Here is a 21,144-nt window from a genome sequence, read left to right on the forward strand (position 1 = left end):
TATTGAATAAATATTATTCAGGTGTTTAAAATACACACCGGCTACAATGTACCAAGTACCAGTTTGGATTCATATCACACATAAAACTGCCTCAATTGATTATTTATTAGAAGGTGCTGGAAACATTGTGGGTGGTTCTCGTCCATGATTTGAATTTCCCGTTCCATTACAGCCCACAGGTGAATGTGAAGTTCATGTGAGTAGAGTAAACATCTGGCCGTGTCTGGGAAACCAGTGAAATGATTTTACTTTTGAGATCTAAACTGAGCTGTAAGTGGCCAAAAGAAAAGTGAAGAGCTGCTGCTTAGAAACACTTCCCTCCCTTTTTTTTTTAGACCATTCTCTGTAAGGACACTTGTGTGTGTGAAAATCCCAGCAGATAATCAAGCTCTGATACGCAGCCAAGGTCACTCAACTCACCGTTCTTATTGTGTCTTTTTAAGCTTCATTAGCTCAAAGCCACAAAAACGCTGAATCATTTAACCGTTTGTTTATTTAAGGAATCGGTCTCCAGAAGTTTAAAAATATATACAAAAGTTGAGAAATCTTCTGATAGTCATCTTCACAGTACTAGAAATACTATGACATGCAACATCTGCCTGTACCAGGCGCTCAGTACAGAACATCAATGCCTGGAGCTACACAGCCGCGATGAAGCCTCTGACAAGAGTGGCTTTTATCTCATTTATAGAATTCTAAGTTCTAACTAGCATAGTCATTCACTGACTTCAGTGTTGTTAAAATTGACAAGTATTTTAATTACAATCAATAAATAGTTTGATATGATGAATTTAAAAGGGCATTTTGTAGATTTGTGTGTCTTTTATTTCCAAAATGACATGATTTCAGGAACAATAAACCAGTACATCACTAAAGGAAACTGCAGTCTGTGGTTCTCGAGTGACAAAACAAATGTTCAGCTGACCTATAACAATAAAAAAAAAAATCTAGTTTGACTTGAGGAGGCCACACCAGTAACCAGAGCTTATCTTTTATTTGCAAGTAACTAACTGACTGCTGTTGCAAAGCAGCAGTCAGCAGAGGAAGCAACGCTGTCGGCCGTCTGAGCAGCGATGAAGAGGCTAATCTTCGATTTTCAGCCAGCCTTTTTTGTAGTCGATGAGCAGCTCCAGGTAGTACTTCCACTCGGGCTCGGAGTCGTACCTCACCTCAAACACAGTCTTGAGGGGGTTGCTGTGGGCCTCGTGGACGCGCAGCACCTCTCCCTTGTACCACACCTCTGACTTGTCGTCTTCCTCGTACAGATGGTGGATCCTCTTCCCCACCAGGTCCGGGTAATAGAACCTCATGGCCCTTCGAGCCCTCTGCACGGCCGAGCGCAGCACCCACCGCCTCCTGTGCTCGGCGCTGTGGCAGGCAGACAAGTAGGGGCAGTATTTGATCTTCAGGAGGGAGCTGTGCTTTCGTTTGGAGGAGCTGCAGAGGGGCCTTAAGGCATGAGAGACGTTCCCTGTCCTTTGCCACTTGCGGGAGGCTTTGGGTGAAGCCCGGTGAAGGTCTCCGTCGTAGGTTACCTCGACCTCCCCTTCAGTCTGTGGAAGGGACGCGTCGGGAAACGCCTCCGTGTTGGCTACTGCTTCGTAACAGGCCCGTTTCCGTTTAAGACCTTCGCTGAACATCCTCCTCAGCTTCAGAATCACCCCCGAGCAGCTCTCTGATCCAGCTGCAGGTTTGGCTGGTCCTGGAGACTGGCCGAGGGTCTGGAGACTGGACGACTCCTCGGCCTCTGTGTCACTGGAGGAAAACCCCTCCAAGCTCAAAGGACACATCCACGAATTCTCACAAGTTGCGCTTTGTGGAATGAGCGAAGAGTCCCCTGCAGCCGTGTGACCCGTGTCCTCGGACTGAGGGTCGCCCCAGTCCCCGTTCCTGAGTGTGTCCAGCACACCTGCGCTCGCACAGTCTTCCTCATCTGACAAACTGGTGTCAAGGAGCGTGTACCTGAAGCTGCTCCTTGCCCGGTCGTCGGTTCTATTCCTGTTTAAATGTGATGCGGGTTCCAGGTCCTTTGAGGGCGACTCCGGTGAGGACGTGACATCCGCAGGACTACAGCTGCTGTTGTGCCTGCAGCTGTGCTCGCCGATAGCAGGTTCATCTGTATCTAATCCTGCAACACATAATAAAACAACAGAAGAAATTAATATTTTTGTCATAATGGAAACATAAGTATTAAAGTTTTTAGGGTTTATTAGTGACCAGAGAAAGAGAATGACGTTTCAAACGAGATAAAACAAATCTAAATGCTACCATTGTGCTTATTCAGCACACAGAGACAATGAGAACCTTTTTTTATCACTATCAGGAGATAGTTGTGATTGAACAGCATGGTCCTCTACCATGAAACTCCCTTTCAGCAGCGACAGAATAGAAGGCAGTGGGAGTAAACACCAAGGCTGGGAAAAAGTCAGCTGCTACGAGGGATGCTATCAATAAGGGCTGAAACAGCGCTGAGGCGGGGGAAGCGCAGGGGAAATGCTCAGATATCAAAACCAGGTGCTGCAAAAGTCACGTGAACCCTTAACAATGTCGGCGGTGAACTGAAACACGATCAAGCGCAATCTGGTTAGCACATGCACAGGTCAAATTAAATATTAGCCACAACGGGAAAAGGGAAAGTTGCTTGATAAACTAGATCAGCAGCGTGGTCGAGACTCGGCTTCCTCTTCCACTGAGCGGCGAGAATGTGAACCTTGCGTCAACCCAGAGTGCAGTTTAACCACAAAGATCGAGCCGTCCACGCCGTAATCAGAATGAGAAGCCATTTCCCCTCCGACGGCCCTGCCGAGGACTCCTTCCACCCGCCCACAGCCGGCATCGTGTAATCATGCAGCTCCTTGTGATTAGTTAGTGAGCGTTAGCGAAAGGACCCTGCTTTTCTAATTAGGAAAAAACAAGCAAAGAGTAGGGAGATTGAGGGACCACACAAAAACATATACCTGGACTCTCTTTTGGACATCAGGTGAGGTAGAGTCTGAAAAAAAATAAATGAATTTCATATTGAATATTATATTTTATACTCTTTACCAAAGGGCCAAGAAAGCAAATGATATTCTAAGAATGTTGCATACAACTAACACATGGTACTTAGTAAGAAATGTGCACAAATTAGTAAATCACACCATCTACTCATAGGGGATTTCCACAAATCTACAGGGCTTTGCTGTCATGTACATGTGACGTGGTCAAATTAGATTTGAACGCTTTCATTTTTTGTTGAAGGAACAAACATTTTCGGTGCAGGAAACCAAAAGTAAATCACAATTTGTCACAATCACATGATTTGGATGCGTGTTTATAACTGTCTGACCCATGACACCTGTCTCCTACAGTGGTACCTTTAACAAAATGTTCGTCACTTTGCATTAGAGAAATAAAACAGAATCATCATTCATTTGGAAACAGGTGAAAGTAAAAACATTACAATCCACCACGGCAGCGATAAAATGCCTGGTTCCTTTCGTTTCGGGTGAAGCGACCGGCTGACACTCACCCAGACGTTTGCAGACGCAGGAGTAATAGAAGAGGTTGAGCACGTCGCCGTAGATGTCGGGCAGGTGTTTGAGGGACATCAGCCTCCGGAGGCGCGAGGAGCAGGCGTGCTTGTGCAGCTGGATCAGGATCTTCTCCTCGGAGAGGGTGGTGGGACGCAGCTCCACCTTGTGCTCCTGCAGCACCTGGTCCACCAGGCCGCCCGGCACCGCGGCGAACAGCAGCTCCTTCACCACCAGCATGGGCAGGAACACGGCGCCGGCCCGCATCACGTGCGGGAACGGGCAGCGCTTCTGGGCCGTGTACTCCCGCAGCCGCTCCAGCACCGCGTCCAGCGCCGCCTTGGTCTCCTCGTTGAGCCACGCCTCTCTGGCCTCGGCCCCCAACAAGCACGACACCTTCTGGACTTTGGCCGAGGACGACGCGTGCGCTGGGAGCTTCAGCTGAGCAAACCAGGCTCTGAGCTCCTGCTCCGAGGAGCCCGACACGGTTTTGGACACTAGCGCGCAGAGGGAGTGGTGCAGCTCCAGGAAGTGCTTGCGGACCAGCGCTTGAGGCGAAATGGGGCTAGAACTCTTGGAGTCAGGAAGCAGGATCTTGTAGGTGGAAAGTTTCAGACACTGGGGAGGAATGTTTTTAAAACTGACTGGAGTTTTGGGCGGGGTTGTTGATTTGGGCTGAAGGACGGCCGCCTGGTCTCGCAGTGCGTCTGCATCACCCTGCGATGACGGGGTCAGATCAGCAGGGTTGGACTCCTCTGAAACCTCGTCTAACATAGGTTTCCTTTCCAGTTCCTCAGGTTCACACATCTTGATCACCAACCCATCGTCAGACGCGCCAGTCTCCTCGGGTTCCTGTTTGATTGTGATTTCGCTGCAGTCCTTCTCCGTAACCGGAGTCTCCACCGAGTCCTTGGTGTCCGGCGGCTCTACTTTTTCCACTTTGATGTTGTCGGGTTCAATGATTTCTGCGACCGGCTTCTCTGACGAGCTGTCCGATCGGCTCCTGGGGGGAACCGGAGTGGCGCCAGCCTGCCGTTCGTCTTTACCCGTCCTGTTCTCTTTGACTTCGGGCTTGGGTTTGATTTCACGGTGCTCGGCCAGTTGAACTGTCCTCTGAAGAGATCTGACTTGAAGTAACATGCTCGAGGCCTGCAGGTACGCTTGGTAAGGTGCCAAACTGAAGACATTGTCAATGACTGGCATAGGTGGGGAGTTGTTCTTAGTGCCTGGTCGGACACCCTCCATTTCCACCTTGAGTCGTTTCCTAATTGGTTCCACTTCAAACAAATCTGCATCTTCTTTTATTTTGACCGGTGGAGAGGACTGAGAATTGCGTCTCTTCAGGCACTCTTTAATAGCAGCACTGCCTGACCTGGACGCAGTGCTGCTGTGCTCATCTGCTGCCGAAGCAGGAGGGGAATAAATGGCTTTTCTGGCACTTGCCAAATGCGTGACAAGCGAAGGGAAGCTGTCCGAACAGGGCGAGCGGGGAAGCCACGCGGCTGGGGACACAGGAAGACCTCTCTGCAGCTTTGGACATGAAATCTGGGCTTCGTAAGGGTTTAAGTCAATGAGTCTGTCTATGTTCATGCCAGCTGGGGGAAGGATGGGCCGGTCCAAATGCAGGCTGGTGAGTGGGGGGAGAAATCTGTTTCCTTGTATGCCCTGCGGCGAGATGCCAGGTTGGCTTGTACGTCTGGCAGGACTGGTCCGGTCCTCATGCAGGAACGGCGAGGAGCCGTGTGCTTTGTCCACGCGGAGGCCAGCACTGGGTTTGTCCCTATGCACACTGGCTCCAGAGGCAGCCGACGGATCCATATGCTGGCCGGATGGGGAGGCGCCGACGCCGCTCGCGTGATAGCCAGGTGGCACATGCTGCGTTTTCAGGGGGTGTCTGACCTGACCGGCATTTAAATGAAACCTGGGGACGGCGTAACACGGGTAGTCCAAACCCCGCAGGAAGGGACGATTTGGCAGCGCTTCAGCTGTAGGCAAAGGAATTTCACCATGAAGTGCCTGAGGCACAATAAAATGCTCCCGGGGGTTGGACATTGTGTGCTTAAGGATAACAGGGACGTGTTCTCGCTGCTTAGCGCTCATATCTTTACACTGGGCCCTGCTTTCTAGCTCCACGTTCGACTGAGGGTAGTAAAGTATTGGGTGCTGTGTTAGTTGCCCATATTTGGACATGGGAGAACACTCCTGATAAACGTCTGAGGTCATATGCTCGTATGAAGCATGGGGAGGGTAGAAGCTGGGGTAGCCTCTGGGAGGTGTCTGTAAACACTGGCTTTGCTCACTCAAAGACGTGAAAAGCGCTCGGGTCGGGGTGCAGGGGTAGCTGCTGTAGTTTGGGTCGATCAGAACCGGAAACGCCCTCGCTCGGCTTGGACTGTACGCCTCCACCATCCTCTGGACCGGCTCTGCGCCGTGGTCCGGCTGTAAACCCGGCGCCTTCACCGGAGCGGGCGGCCTCTCGGCGTAGTGGGCGCCGGCTTGCATCCAGTCGTGCTCATAAACGGCGCTCGGCCTCCGCGGAGAGCCGTGCTCCATAGTGTAGCGCTGCCCCATCACGCAGCCCAGTTCGCTGCAGCAGGGGCTGTGTCTGTACACCGGCTTGGGGACGGCCAGGTAGACGGGGCTCTCCGACAGCGGGGACACGCTCTCGCCGCCCGTTTTCTGGTTTGCAGCGGCCGTAGGACTGCTCACCCCAGGACTTTTAGCGTACAGCGTGAAGCCCGGTTTCCCCTGAGCGTGACACAGAGACGAGGAATGCGAGTGTCCTTCCTCTGAGGAACTGCTGTCCTGCCTGTAAACAACGTGGTTTCGCCCCTCCATGCCGCCGAGGTGACTCACAGGACTCCTGCCGTCCAGCATCTGTGCCATCTTTGCCTTGCTCCAAGCCTGAGTGAATGCAGCTCCGTCCTTTAGTCGGGGGTCGTACGCAAAGTAGGCCCCGTGGTACTGCAGCGCCTGCTTGCCCAGGATCCCGGGCACAGTTTGCGGCTTGGATCCCGCGGTGCCATCAAATAACGGCATCTTGTTGCGACACCCTGGGTCGATGAGGGTCTGCATCGACTGGCTGCTCATCATGTAGTAACTTTGCTACGATGGTGCGCTGACGTGGCCTCGGACCTGAAAGATTGAAGAACAGCAATGAGTCACTGGCGAGTTAATAATCTATGAATTACTTAAAAAGGCCTCAAATTTAACCACAAAGACCAAATGTGAGAATAAACACACACTTTGCAGAGAAGTCATCACTAGATATGATCTAGCTTCAGGCATTTTGGCTCGTGGAGCATCACACGTATGTCCCACACACACACGCACATCATTATCAGCTCACGGACAAGACATAACAATCAGAGATGTGTGGCGTTTCCAAGTAGTACGGAACGAAACGACACCGACGGCCGGTTTCAATAAACACCACAGCTCCCACGGCGTTTCCAGCATCACCACTTACAGAGGCGACGTCATGTAAAAAGCTGAAGCAGACTTCAATTTCAGTGCGTGTCTGCCTCCACGAGAGCAGCAACTGGACAGAATGACTGTAATATAACAACTGTCAGAATGTGTCACCTCGGGGAAATGGCAGCGAAGAGGCCAGACCAAACCAGAACGTATCACCTGACCTGACAGACACTTCTTCTCTTGTATTTATGTCTCAATGGTGCAATGGACCGTTTCTGTTCTGCATTTTCTAACCACAAACCCTCGGTCATAACGTAGTTCCTTCTTCTTACCTTCTGCAACTGTAGGCATGAGGTGACTATCAGTTTCCTTCACAGTTTATCCACTGGCTCTTCTGTCAATTAATTCCTTGCTGAGAAATTCAACTTTATAAAACATCTAGCTGAAATATTAAAAAAAAGAAGAACAAAACACTGTTGTTGCCCTGAACCTCCTCCATTTTGTGAAGCCTCGCATGTCTTGTGGTCAACAGACCTACTCTGGTATCCAACAGAATCAAAAAGCGTCCACGCAATCACAGAAAAACATGTACTCAATATAAACACTTAAGGCTGTGGCTTTCAGACGCCTCTGCAGTTTCCTATTTCATGTTGCTATATGCAGATAAGCCCTCGCCCTGTACAACTCTGAAAGGTGTCAACAGGATGAGACGATAACATCTGGCAGCACCGTGGGGCTGCGCGCTGCCACGGGTCTGGACCGGGCCTGGTTAACGATGCTGCGGCGTTCACTTGCCTGCAGGTACGTCACAGGTATTAAACTCCGCCGGCTCATGCGCCGGTGTGTGTTCATTGGAAGTCATACAGCTGTTTCAACACATCGTAGCAGATGGTCTGTTTAAAATCTGGCTGCCTGTCAAAGAAACATGCACTATGATCTGTTAGTTTAGGGAGTAAAGTAGAAAGTCTAGAGGAAAAGAACATCAACAGCATAAGTTAGGAATAGAAAAAACGCCCTATATGGTTTGATCTTGGCCGTGCATGCTTTTGTTGGCAGACTTCTAAATGCATTATGTGATGAGGTCATGTTTTATTTTTCCTACCAGCTGAGGTCAAATTAACTGCACATACTCTGACAGAGAGAATCGGTTGGTTTTCTCAACCCTTTTATCCTCTGATGTGAAAGTTGCCACAAGGTGTTTATGGACTTTGTTATTTGTGCTGCTTTCATGCTCGCTACACAGTGAGAACAAAACAAAACACTTCCCATAAAGGAGAAACCCTTCTAATGGCGGTTTAAGCATTTGGTTGCGGTGGTTTGGGGAAATGGGGAACGCATTATATTTAGCGAGTCCTCTCAGAGATAGAAGTGCCAGCGTGTGTTTGTGTGCGTGTCTGATCTGTGGGGCAAGGGTGATGGAGAGAGCGACTTCCGAAAGCAAACTGACGCTGATTATGAAAACAAGTAGGAAGAGTGCGAATGTGCAAAAAAAGATTAGGGAAAAAAAAAACACTTAATACCGGGGCACGTGCACGCGCTAGGTTGTCAGGTGAAACTTTTAAACTGTATGTGACCCACGGGGCCAATGAGATAATAGAGGAATTATAGAAATTGGGTTTTAATAGTCAGGCGTGGAGTGGAGTGAAATAAAAGGTGTAGTTAAAGTTGCATGTGAGAATGTGATGATGCAATAACGGTCCCGAATTCCCCAATCCTGTTTCATTTCCAAGAAAATCCGCACGTTCTCAACAAGTTCGCGTTCGCGTGACGTGATAGGAGTTAAGAGCCGTTTCCGCCCGTTGGGTCTCCGTAACAGAAAAGCCCCGCGTCCCGGCGCAGAAACGGAACTCGGCTCTCGGCGAGGACGTTTCTGCACCACACGCTGCTGGATCCTGTGGGGCGCGCATTTGCATATCAGGGGCAACGTGAAAACACTCGGAACTCGTTGTCCCGCCGCCGACGGCCCGATTAAATTAGCAGGACGCAAATGATAGGAAAATAACACGCGCGTAAAAAGCTCGACTGCCAAACTCCGCGTGACTGATTTCCATGCAGTCGGCGAAAGCGTCGTAAACCACGGTGGAGGTGAAACCGCACCGTGGGCAAAGACGACACCGTTCCGCGCACCAACAATAGGTGCGCGGCTCCGACTCGCCTGCATTGAACGCTCCCACGCGCTCCAGGAGCTCGTGGGTTTGTCACATGTTCCCGTGCCTCGTCTTCCCCCTTTTCCGCCTGCGGCTGATGCCGTTGTCACACTCTGTCAGCACTTCTGGACATCTCGAGGACCGGGAGATCTTACCTCGTTGCTGTGACGACGGTAAATGGTTTCCACGAAGACTCCATGAAACGCAGCTTGAGGGGGAACCGGGCCAAGTATCTGCTCCGCTCGTCGGGCCGGATGCGCCGCGGTCCCATGAGACGAGGAGGCCTGCCGCAAGTCTGCGCCGCTCGCCCCGCGTCCACGCGGCTTTTGGAGAAGTTAACAAACTGAAGAAAAGACAAAAGGGAGGAGGAGGATGGTCTTTGATCAATAGGCGGAGTCACGCCCTCTTGTGTGCACGGTTTGTTTTTTTGCCGCTGTTGCCTGACTTACTTTTACTGGCTGCGTCCCAATGCGCGAGCGTCCGCTGGCTGCGGATGCCTCCTCGAACGAAACCAGTTAGGCTGTTTTATTTTTCATTCTTCCGCAGATAACGACTGCCTCCTTGCTCATTCCTCGGTTGTTCCCAGACTTTTGGTTCCTGCCGTTACTCCGGGGGAGGGGGCTCCAAAAAAGAGCGTGCGTGTGTGTGTGTGTGTGTGTGTGTTAGTAGTTTATTCATTCATTATGAAGTACATTTAATAAATAAATCCCACTGCCATGATGCACTTCAGCTCCTGCCATTCATCATGTTTCACAGTTAATTTCCCGTTGAACTTGCATCATATGAGCCTTTCACCTGTGATCTGAAAGCTAATTGGTGCCCCCCCCAGGCTGCCACAGTTTAGTCTAGACAAGTCAGAGGCCTCGGTCAGTCCCCACGGCCTCGCAGGTGAAAAGATGCTTGTCAAGGGGTTTGAGTGAAGCGGAGGCAGGAACCCGTTCCCAGCGGATGCTGTCACATCTCCCCTATTTCCAGTTACCATGGCGCCGTAGCTTAAGGTTAGCCAACACGGGGCACCAAGGGGCTCAAATGTGCCATATGGGTACAGCAACACTACATCAAACACAGAAGGTGAAACCATGTATAAGAGGAGAGCCGTTATAAATGTTTGAAAAGGGAAATAAACATAGACAAGCAGACCAGTATTCAAAAGACTGCTGTACCAGCATAGCGATTACCTGCAGCCCAGTCAGTAAATGATTATACAGGGTGAAAAGGTTATTTGACTCTTATTTTACATCTTCCTCCTCCTATTTCCTAGTCATTTAAACAATATTTACTGTTAGCAGAGCCACTGATGTCAGTACTAGAATAAAAAAGGTAGTTCCTGGGTGAAATTGAGTTCTATTGAAATGAATATATACAGTACTGTACACAGCAGATAGTTAGAAGTATTTTAAGAGGTAAACAAATGGTCTCATCTCTCCTGTTTTGTACATTGTTTTCTATGTATTCACACATACAAACATGTTGTTTTTGCTGTTGTGCATTTTGCATGAAAACACACAAACAGTATAAAGGAAAATGTCCTCGGGTATGACCTCAGTACAAACTATTTAAGTCAACCCATAGGTGTTTACCACTATAAACATGTCGGAGTCAATAGAGAGAGCTGTGGTGACACTGGGGCACATCAGATGATCTCCCAGGATGGAGTTTCTGATGAAACACTGATGAAGATTCCCCGAGGCCAGAATGTGCATGAGTCTGGAGAGCGTCCAGGTTGCATCAGACACACAGGATGCATGTGCTCACCAACACGTACAAATATTGACACAGAGAACGCAGTGTCATACAGGTGTGATGCCTATTTATACGAATGGGTTGTGTAAAGATGCTTTTTTTTCCTACTGAAGTCCCTGTAAAGGTCTTGAAAAGTGGGTTTCACGCTGCCTTGTCCTATCTGCAGTGTGTGTGATGTGTTTGTAGCTGTGAGAACAGGGTGTTTATTCCCACTGGATGCCTCTGCAGGCTGCACTCTTCCCCCACAGAGCTATCAAAGCCTCCATGACACTCCCTTCCTCTGCACGGCTGATGTAATGTTGCTGCGCTCATTAACAGAATCAGCCAGCAGCCAATAGCAAAAGGACAAGTTATGGCTCGGGGAAGGATGCTTGTCATTTAGGGAGCCACTCACACGGCTCCATGTGCTGCAACCTCGAAAGTTCAACAGTAACAATGACCCCGGGTATTTGCAAGGCAAATTTCCCCCGCCTCCCCCGACGTAGGTGAGAATAGTGATAAGCAAAGATATCAAATCTATTTTGACAGCTCTGGCAAACAGAAGCACACAAAAAAAACCCCACACGCACAATATGAGGAAGAGTTTCCACTAGTCTGTAGATCAGCAAAATATGCTGATTAGAGGAAAAAAAACAGATATGAGTTATTTTGCAAATTTGATTATGTCTTAGTGCAAAGGCACGTTGTTCTTCTGTCTTAATGCACTGCTCTACTGCTCCAGCACAATAATGGTGCAGGGCAGATAAAGTGTGGGGCAGGATGACCACCTACGAGGCCCGGCTCCTCTGGGTTCCCACAGTCTGCTTCTGCTCACCAGCACGCCATAAACAAACCACTGTCTCCTTCAGCTCAACAGTCCCTCGTCTGTCTCCGCTAACACAATCCAGACTGGTACTTTGCACTTTGTTAGAAGACGGAGGGTTCTATTAGCACAAACATGCCAAGCGTAACGTGGACCATGGGCTTCATCGCGTATGACCTTTGGTGTTTCAGTAATAAAAAGGAAATGGATGAAAAGATACTCCTACAGGTACGTCTCCTTTGAACATGTTTACCAGGGCGATTGCACGATCTCTTTCCAAACCATTAAAAGCAGTAAATGGGACTATAGGCACCGGAGCAGCTCCTGCGAGGCTTCATACGTCATCGCAGTTTGGTTCTAGGCTGCTGGTAGAGAAGCCGCTCTGTTAATCTGCCATGAGGGAAAGGAATTTCCACTGGTTTATCTCCAACAATTAACCCCGTAGGTTCTGTGTCTATGGGGCTTAGTTCAGAAGAAAGTTGTTACTGAAACCGATGACTTGATATTCATATGCTTTTAATGCAGAAACCCACATCAGACGTGTTGCTTTCCATACAAACATGCACATTGTTGGTTCAGCCATAGTGATCACAGGGTCAGCAGTGGAGCACATCCTTAAACAGGTTTGTGAAACAGTTTATCCATTCAGCCTCATTCTATTCAAGAAGCTGGCAGTAATACACCATTTGTTTGCCAACCCTTCGCTGTGTGCAGCATAGTAATTATGCTCTGTTTGACATGATACACACATTTGTTTTACATGTCACCAATGAAATGCTGCTTTTACAGGCAACTAGCATCACACATTCCTCCTGAGATCAATAATGAATTTACATGAGAAAATCAGCTGATAATTCAGTTTTAATCAGTGTGATAGGAGCTAGCTACTGGTAGACATCATGCTCTGACTGATTAAGCTGCAGAGGATGAATTTGATTCATGCTATGTCAGGATTTATTCAAGGTCATAAATCAGCCGTCCTTAAACAAATGCTTAAGGTGTAGATCATCCTGCCCCGACAGGTGGAACAAAACTAACACAACAGACAGGGAGATGCCCATCAAGGACACACCCACACATTCCCAGTAGGTTTAGTGAGGAGGTAAACAGGTGAAACAGTTTGGTGGGTGTGTAGGTCTGAGGGCTCGGACACAAAATCATTTAGTCATTCGTGTTTACTTTCTGCTGGTCGTTTGCACCCATTGCGCAACACAATTTGTCATTCATGTTTTCTGCGTCGGCTCATTTGGCATCTGAAGAAACTGGCTGACAGCGCTCACAATAGTAGGAACCTCTGCCATTCCACCTTTACCTAAACAATAAAGAAGCAGGGGTCACGCACACAAACATAAAGTGGCAGCGATAAAAGCGCATGTTCAAGCTCTTATGCACCAACACAGTTCCCGTAGCTAAAGCCCCATTTCCGAAAAAGTGCTGTTGTTTTCTATAATACAAAAATAAATTGAGTGGAATTGCGTAACTGTATTATGTACAACTTTGTATATTTTACTCTAAATGTAGATATGGATGTCTGCAATGCACATGCTGGAAAAGAGGCACGTTTACCACTGTGCTACACCATTTGCTTTAGTGAACTTATTTCCATTATCAGTGGTCTGAGCAATAAATAAAAGCAGCTATTAATGTACAGAATGTTCAGAATCTTTAGATACAGACGTTTTATACGGAATGATAATGATAAAAAGTAGGTTGGATATCACTGAACGCCATTCTTTCAACAGTAGACTTAGACAAAGTGAGCTGTAACTAAACTGCGACATCAAACAGGGCATACGATGCACAGCCTGTTTGTCTCATTGCAGTGTCCTAGTACCAGCTCCTTATTTTCCCTACAGCAAAATTCTTGACAGCAATTTGTCTTCTGCTGCACCTTGTTTGCATAACATCTGTTACCTGATTGACAGACTGAAACAATATTTGTGGTTTCAGTCTCATGATAGTCTGATCTGTCACATGCTCTCATTGTTTGAGGAGAATGACGTGCAAATTATAATTCACACCTAAGACCAGCAGCTTTTAAATTTGTTAGAAGGCAATGTAAACAAGTAGGATGACTGTACAGGCTAATCATACATCCCCTGGAATGCATAGAGAAGAGCACAATGAAAAGTACTTTGGCACGTTCTAATTGAAAAGCACGAGAGGACTGAGCAGATAAAAGTGCTACAGAGTTTATTCAATCATAGGATAAAGTCAGGTAACCAATATTTAGTTATGGTGATTAAAATAAAAGTTGTTAAGAGGAAGGACATCTTGCCTTCCTCTCAACAACTTTTATTTACGCTCTGGAATATATGTATGAAGAAAAGGTGTCATCTCCTGCTGACTAAATTTAACTTTAGACGTGGGTATCACCGAGTGAGTGCATTACTTATCACGCGTGTGTATCAACTGTTAAATATATCTGCTGCACATGACAAGCAAATAATGGGCTGGTGACACTTTGAACATCTGTGGTACAAAGTACAGTGAGCAGGCTAAAATGACCTCTCACACCGCTGCCATTGGCTCGTTGCTTTGATTCATGCAGCCTTGGGCTCAGCTGTTGGCTTTGTTCTGAGACTAGTGGCATCTCAGGAGAAGTGGCCCCTGTCACTACAGAATGAAGAGTAACTGATCAGTTTCCTCTTGTTTCATTGCCCTATGTAGATGAGGATCTTAAGTCTTTAATAGTCATACGTTTATGCTCATTATTACTCAGTCTGCCACCTTAATTTCAGAAGGAAGTGTATAGGTCCTTCTTAGTATTCGAAGACCCTACTGGCTCACTCACTGTAAGCTAACCTTTGTTGGAGAATATATTCAAATGTTCTTTTCTGTTTTACCTTTATTACTAAATTCTGACAGATGAGATAAAGCACAAATGCCTGCAGTCGGAGGTCGTGAATTCCAAGCCTGTTGTGTGGGACTGCAGCCGGGGTCAAGGGCAAAGGATGAGCAAAATGATGGATGACGGCAGGAGGAGGACGCCCAGCTGCGTGAAAAGAATGTATCGACGTGTTTTAAGGGATTGGTTTGAAGCCAGCAGTGATTAACTGGAGAGATGAAGAGAACCAGTGACAATGTTTTATGGGTGCAGGTTTGTGAAGATAAAATATGTACATAAACATGTCAGGACGTTAACATCTGGGGTAACATTGTGAGGCAATTATTTATCACACCCGTGTGTTCTGGAGGGAGGGGTGAAGATTTAGGAAAGGCATAAACAACTTTGTATCTTGAGGCCTCTCAGTGATTGACTTCTCTGTCGATAAGCCTAACGTAACTTTTGAACTTATTTCAAGACTGACAACTTTTAGGCACCACACCTTATCTCAAGGTTAACAGGTCACTGCGGGGTTTCAGCATACTTTAGTTCTACGAAGTACCCAAATATTGTAGTTCGTCGAAATGTGCTGTTGAACTCTGCCTACTCTGTAAAATGTGATACCATCCTTACCTCAGTTTTGTGGTATTTATTACTCCAGAAAAGGCAGCAAGTATGATAAGTACAGATATCCTCCCACCTCATCACTTTCCCTTTACTGCGCATTAACTTTTCTGCTTATCTATTCTTTCTTCTTCAAGGTCTCCTTCTAATTGGTGCCTTACAAAATGGCCTGTTGTGTGGGACTTACAAAATGGAATCCAGCAATTCAGAAGTTCCAGCTTGTGTTATTGTGCTCAGTCTGCTGCAACATTTGCATATTTCGAGGAAGAGCGAGATTAATTAAATAAATAGTGTTCATCTTATCAGCAAACTAATCACTGTTATTGTGATTAACTGTTAAATTAAATGTGATTCAGTGACAGTTAAAGGAAATGAATTGTGTCTCAAGGTCACTCTTAATATTTCATATGCATTGTCAGACTTTGATGAGACTTTGAAAGGTAAAAGTAAATATTGATTTTTCAATTTTTTTTCTTTCATTAAAACTCACCTTCATCACCACATACTAGCTTCTTAGCAATGCAGGGAATTTCTGTATATCCAAACTCTTTCAGCCTGGATATCTGCTGAGCTGTAATGGGATGATGCCACATAGCTGTATTCATCGCAGGGCAGAAGAGGAGAGGTCGAGTGATGTCCCAGGCTCGAACTACACACGTCTACCGATAACAAATAATGATTACAGATCAGCTTGAATCCACTGAGTAATTATCCATACAAATGCATTGAGAATCAGATTTATTTATTTTTATTGTTTTGCTGTTCTTACCAGCAGGTTGTCACAAATGCCATTAGCCATCTTCCCAAGTGTATTGGCATCTAGAGGGGCAATAACAAATAGGTCTGCCCAACGCCGTAGCTCAATATGTAGCACCGGATCAGATCTCTGCTTCCACATCTAGAACAGACATGTCTTTGAGTACACAGCTAATGAGTCACTTTCCAGAACACATGACACATTTCTTTCTCAATCTTTTCTAGCCCTCTACTTTGTGTTGATGTTTCGAAATACTAATGACCACCAGTGGCACACACTTTTATATTTCAATTGTAAAGAGCAAAAAAATGCTGAATAAAATAAATATATAGATATAGATAATATAGATTTTGTTTTGAGTTTTTATTGATATATTGCACTACTAATTAATTTAATGGGATATTAAAATACAGTCAATAAGAACGGCTTCCTGAAAGGACATCGTTACCTCCCACTCATCCTTGTCATCGTAGAGTTCTACTGAAACCTCCTCAGGATTGTAGAAGTGCTTGGCATGCTCAGTAGTGACTACTCTTACGTCCACCTAAACCGTAAAATAAGAAGGATATTCAGTTATGTTCATAGCAATTTTTATTTGTCTAAAGTGTAGAAGTGATGGAAAACAATAAAAAAAAATGATTATCTTAGCAATCTAAGACTCCACAGTGATGATGGTTGTGTGTGTATGGCTGGCATTTGACATGTAGCTTTGTTAAAATATACTGAGGCACATTAAGATTAGGCTTAACATATAACCACCTGATTGCATCATGTTAATTTTAATACACCTTGGAAATAGTCACTCCCACACAGATGGAACACATATACTTATTGTTGAACATTAGTTAGAGCAGAAACGTTTGTGTACACAGTCAGGTATCAGCGATCACAAATTCTAGTCGGAATTTGTTTTTATAGTAGAATGTATTTGCATTGCCAAGCAAACACAACACAGCTGTGTCACCCTGTATAGTAGTGCAGTAATACATAGAACCCTGTATGTGTTTTATGTGATACAAATAGATTTTCCACAAAGAAACAGGCACCGTGTCACATCCCTCTCTTACTTTATGTTTTCACTTCTCCTTTTATTTTCACACGAAGACCCACAGGGATTTCAGCAAGAATAAAGATTTGCTTATTCCACTCTGTACGAACACAATCTGTATCTAATAGTACAAATAGCAGTACTGTCCCATGAAATAATTATAACTAAATCATACTAACCGCTTATTTCTACTGTGGTATTTGATTTTCTTTTATCACACATGTGAAATGCAATTCATTAAGTCTTCTCAAAACTGAGGAAGATCCTAAAGCAGTCTCAGGTAATTATATACATAAATACTGAGAGGGACCGTTTAAGTCAATATATTCTATATAGTAAACATATTTTTAAACAGAGCTTCTTGTTGTGGCTGTAGAATAGGAGGTAGACACGCGACATCTACTCCATCTTGTGGTTAAGGTGAGTGACACCATAGAGAAACTACAGGGGCACGAGCCAGAACATGTACGTATATCATTAATAGAGAAGTAAACAGAAGGCTTGGTAATTTAAACACGTTCTAAAAAAAGATAGAGGTGACGCAACTCTAAATACGAAGCAGCTCACCCCGGGGAGGAGACGAAGTTGCTCGACCAAAAGAGGTAGCTTCAAGGCTGCAACGCTTCCAGTTACGCCAACAAGAACTCGAAATTCACCGCATGGTTTCTGTTGCTTATTGTCAAAAGAAGCGCGACCCTGTGTCTGCATATTAACCAAACACTTCGTGGAGCAGGTCAATTTTCCGTGCCGCGCTTCTGTGACAACAACCACTTCCGTAAATATGCAAGGGCAGCCAATCAGAGGGACGCAAAGCCAACGGCTTCCTCTCTCGCGCGAGCACGTCATTACGCTGACAGTTGGCGAGCGCGCGCGGTCGCCGAATATTCTGGGTATTAGCTGAAGACTTTGAGGTCGGCCAGCTGCTATGAGGAGAGGAGCGTTCATTCACTTCGCTAGCAGCCGCGTGTTTCTTTGATACTGCGCTTTAAAAACGCAACCATGGCGCTTACACCCCTCGTTTACTGGGCTCAACGCCACGAGGACATTTACCTGCGCGTGGAGCTGACGGACGCTCAGGTGAGGTAACCAGAGTGCGGACAGGGCCCCGTCACGAGCTAGCTGCAGCTGTGTGCGCTCACGTTGAGCAGGAAACGGGTTTAGCAGAGCGCCTCTAAACGGAGCTTCGGCTTATGACCGTCAGAATAAACAAATAGCGTTATTTAATTATGCATCCGGTGTTAGCTGTGCAATTTGCCTATGTGGTGATGAATGGAGAGATGCCTTCAGGTGAGGGTTGGTCTTTACAAAACCCTCTGCTGAGCCCCGTTTAGTCTAAACCCAACAAACCAGATGAGTGCGTGGGTTGGTGTTTTTAGAATAACCCGGGGGCAAGTGTAACGTTAGTTGAGCAGAAGAAAGAAAACATGAGAATATAGAAAGAACCGTCCTCAGCATCTTGCACCTGTCAAACTATACACTAGGCATTATATTATGCAGTAGGAGTTATTTTTATTCATTCTATAGATTGTCAGGATTAATTTTTTGTCTTTGCATTGTTTTTGTTTGAGGAGTATTGTATAGAGGAAGTAATATGCTTGAACATTTGGACTCTTATTCTATTGGAGATTGTGTGTTCATCATGCCCTTTTGTTTTCTGCAGAACATAGCTGTTTGTGTACACGAAAACACACTTCAGTTTAGAGGTGACACATCTCATTATTTCATTATAGCAATATTGTTAAACCTCTGCAAACTATTTGACGGATAATTCTGCTCTGTGCAGCTCAAGGCCGGGGTGCAAAAGGGCAAAATGACTACGAGTTCAGCTTGGCCTTCCTCCTACCTGTGAAGCCAGAGGTATTAATCCACAACAGTGTTTATGGTTTTCTGTTGCTTTTTACTGGTTGCCTTTTTAGTGTTTCTGACTCTCTTTTTTTTTTTAATTAACATGTGCCCAGGTGAGCTACAAGTCGACACAGCGGCAGGTGAACGTTACAGTGCGGAAGGAGCAGCGTGGCTGGTGGGAAAGGCTGATTGTCCAGGAGCGTAAACCTGTTTTCCTTGCACCTGACTTTGATCGATGGCTCGATGAATCAGATGCTGAGATGGAGATACGGCAAAAGGTGACAGTAAACGTCTGTTCTCTTCAAATTGTAAAATGGAAAATCGTGTATCGTAATGTGGATTTTACTCCTCATACAGGATATATCAATATTGCACAACTATGCATTGTTTAATTTATTTTAATTTCTATAATAGGAGGAGAAAAAGAATAGAGTCAGGGCTTCACGGCATAAAGAGGAAGGTGAGCACATTTCTACATATACTTTTTGAGTCATAAAATTTTGTTTGCCATATTTTGCTTGTAAAGGACTTTGACTTTAAAATTTATTATGTCTTTATCCTAATATATTTATGCTTTTAAATAATCCAGGTTTCGTCAGCCTGAAAACAGGTTATCTGTTTGTTTATAACCTGGTACAGTTTCTTGGTTTTTCATGGATTTTCATCAACATGACTGTGCGGCTCTTTATTTTTGGCCAAGGTAAGAAAAAAAGCCTCCCAAAGACCCAAAGCTTATGATTATGAAACTGATCATTCATTAAAAAGAAACAAAAATACTCCCGATTATCTTCTTTAGATTCTCTGTATGACACCTTCCACACTATATCGGATGTGATGTTCTTCTGCCAGATTTTGGCAACTGTAGAGGTCCTGAATGCTGCTTTTGGTGCAGTGCGAACAGGCATTATTCCACCTCTCATACAGGTACTGTGTGGGAAGCTTCTTTTCCAAAACTTAATTCCAGGGGCCACAAATGAAAAAAAAAACTATAAACATGAAGTGAAACTGAGGAGGAATTTATTGTCTGTCTGTTTTAATAGGTGGTTGGGAGGAATTTCATCCTCTTCATCATTTTTGGTAGTTTGGAGGAAATGCATAACCGGCCAGTTGTGTTCTTTGTTTTCTACCTGTGGAGCACCATTGAAATTTTTAGGTATTGTTTATCTACTGTGTCATTGTTTATTTTTTTTTCTCTCGTATTAATTGATTAACTAAAATATTGATGCAGTTTGTGTTGTTTAGCAAAATGACCTATTTATTGTTAAAACTAATGCAATGCTCTAACTTCAGGTATCCGTTTTACATGCTGGGCTGTTTCAATACAGAGTGGAAAACGCTCACATGGCTGCGGTACACAGTGTGGATACCATTGTACCCATTAGGTGTTTTGGCTGAAGGTAAGCTTCTTGAAGCTGAATAAATTTTTTTGGGTAAAATTTATTTTAGTATCAAGTAGGTTAATCTGATCTGTCAATCTCGTGCAGCTGTTGCTGTGATACAATCCATTCCCATCTTTGATGAGACCAAACTCTTCAGTATTCCTCTGCCAAAATCCATCGGCTCCTCTGCCAGCTTCTCTTACATCCTGCACATTTATCTCATTCTCATGTTTCTGGGTAAGTATTGAGATAACGATAGTTATGTAAATTACTACAAATACTAAGCTGTCAGTATTTTTGTTTTGATATTACTCTTGTTACTCATCGCTCCACTTTCAGGACTATTTATCAACTTTCGACATCTTTACAAGCAAAGGAAGAGGCGTTTCCAAACGAAGAAGAGAAAAGCTAATTGAGAGTTCTTGTCAACAATAATCCTCAAACACCCTTGCTGCCTGCTTGTTTCTAATTATTTTAAAATTATAAATAATAGTCCAATCAAACCAATTATGGGGATAAAAATGTTATTTCCTTTCCTTTCATGGGTAACATTTTAACATCAACACTTTAGGAATCATGCAGTATTTTGTGACTGCATTTATAATCTGGTAATTTTCTCTCATGTCAGTTTGCATGTTGTAGGTAATCAGGAGTTATAGTAAAGCTATAGATAGTCTGCAAGAAACTGGTATTTTTCCTTTTAAAATATTTTTAATGCTATAGTTTAGTTTGAATGTACTGCATTAAGAACCAACCGGGACACGCTGCTGTATTACGTGACCCGTAAACAAAAACGGCAACATTCAAGAAATCCTGGTTTTCTTCATGTTAGATTCTTGAGCAGTCCTACAACCTCAGGGAAATAAAAGTGGGGACTGCTAAAATGCACAATTTTCGGTCCATTATACCCGTTTTTTTGTATCCTTTGCTGTTTTATTAGTCACCTGAATGCTGCAACTATGACATGTTTTTGTAAATCTGACACATGATTGGACATTTAATAAATTTGAAATTTTAATTGTGTATTTGTTAAAAAAAATGCT

At 45.1% G+C, this 21,144-nt stretch overlaps 3 protein-coding genes across 8 annotated transcripts; 1 reads left to right on the forward strand and 2 right to left on the reverse strand.

Annotated features, from left to right (window-relative positions):
• Positions 1–475: 475 nt before the first annotated feature.
• c6h15orf39 (chromosome 6 C15orf39 homolog) lies at positions 476–9,371 on the reverse strand. The gene is made up of 3 exons (XM_029152487.3): positions 9,232–9,371; positions 3,512–6,647; positions 476–2,128 (listed from the first exon to the last, which is right to left on the reverse strand). Exons 2-3 carry the CDS (start codon positions 6,603–6,605, stop codon positions 1,083–1,085), a joined length of 4,140 nt encoding a protein of 1,379 aa, XP_029008320.1. The 5' UTR covers positions 6,606–6,647; positions 9,232–9,371; the 3' UTR covers positions 476–1,082.
• A 386-nt stretch (positions 9,372–9,757) lies between these two features.
• On the reverse strand, positions 9,758–17,679 carry ppcdc (phosphopantothenoylcysteine decarboxylase). 6 transcript variants are annotated; one of them, XM_029152522.3, is made up of 6 exons: positions 17,424–17,677; positions 16,278–16,373; positions 15,842–15,970; positions 15,563–15,731; positions 14,468–14,677; positions 12,117–12,933 (listed from the first exon to the last, which is right to left on the reverse strand). In XM_029152522.3, exons 1-6 carry the CDS (start codon positions 17,583–17,585, stop codon positions 12,845–12,847), a joined length of 855 nt encoding a protein of 284 aa, XP_029008355.1. In that variant the 5' UTR covers positions 17,586–17,677; the 3' UTR covers positions 12,117–12,844. The 6 variants fall into 6 exon arrangements, with proteins under 6 accessions (XP_055365385.1, XP_029008355.1, XP_029008356.1 ...); XM_029152523.3 differs by having other exon boundaries at positions 17,445–17,674; XM_055509410.1 differs by lacking the exons at positions 12,117–12,933; positions 14,468–14,677 and adding an exon at positions 9,758–10,129 and having other exon boundaries at positions 17,424–17,679.
• A 45-nt stretch (positions 17,680–17,724) lies between these two features.
• Positions 17,725–21,119, forward strand: hacd3 (3-hydroxyacyl-CoA dehydratase 3). Its single transcript, XM_029152521.3, has 11 exons — positions 17,725–17,954; positions 18,538–18,580; positions 18,661–18,734; positions 18,836–19,000; positions 19,137–19,182; positions 19,312–19,422; positions 19,519–19,646; positions 19,763–19,875; positions 20,013–20,119; positions 20,207–20,338; positions 20,441–21,119. Exons 1-11 carry the CDS (start codon positions 17,877–17,879, stop codon positions 20,515–20,517), a joined length of 1,074 nt encoding a protein of 357 aa, XP_029008354.1. The 5' UTR covers positions 17,725–17,876; the 3' UTR covers positions 20,518–21,119.
• Positions 21,120–21,144: the final 25 nt, after the last annotated feature.

Source organism: Betta splendens, chromosome 6, assembly GCF_900634795.4.
Source record: "Betta splendens chromosome 6, fBetSpl5.4, whole genome shotgun sequence".
Lineage (NCBI taxonomy): Eukaryota > Metazoa > Chordata > Actinopteri > Anabantiformes > Osphronemidae > Betta > Betta splendens.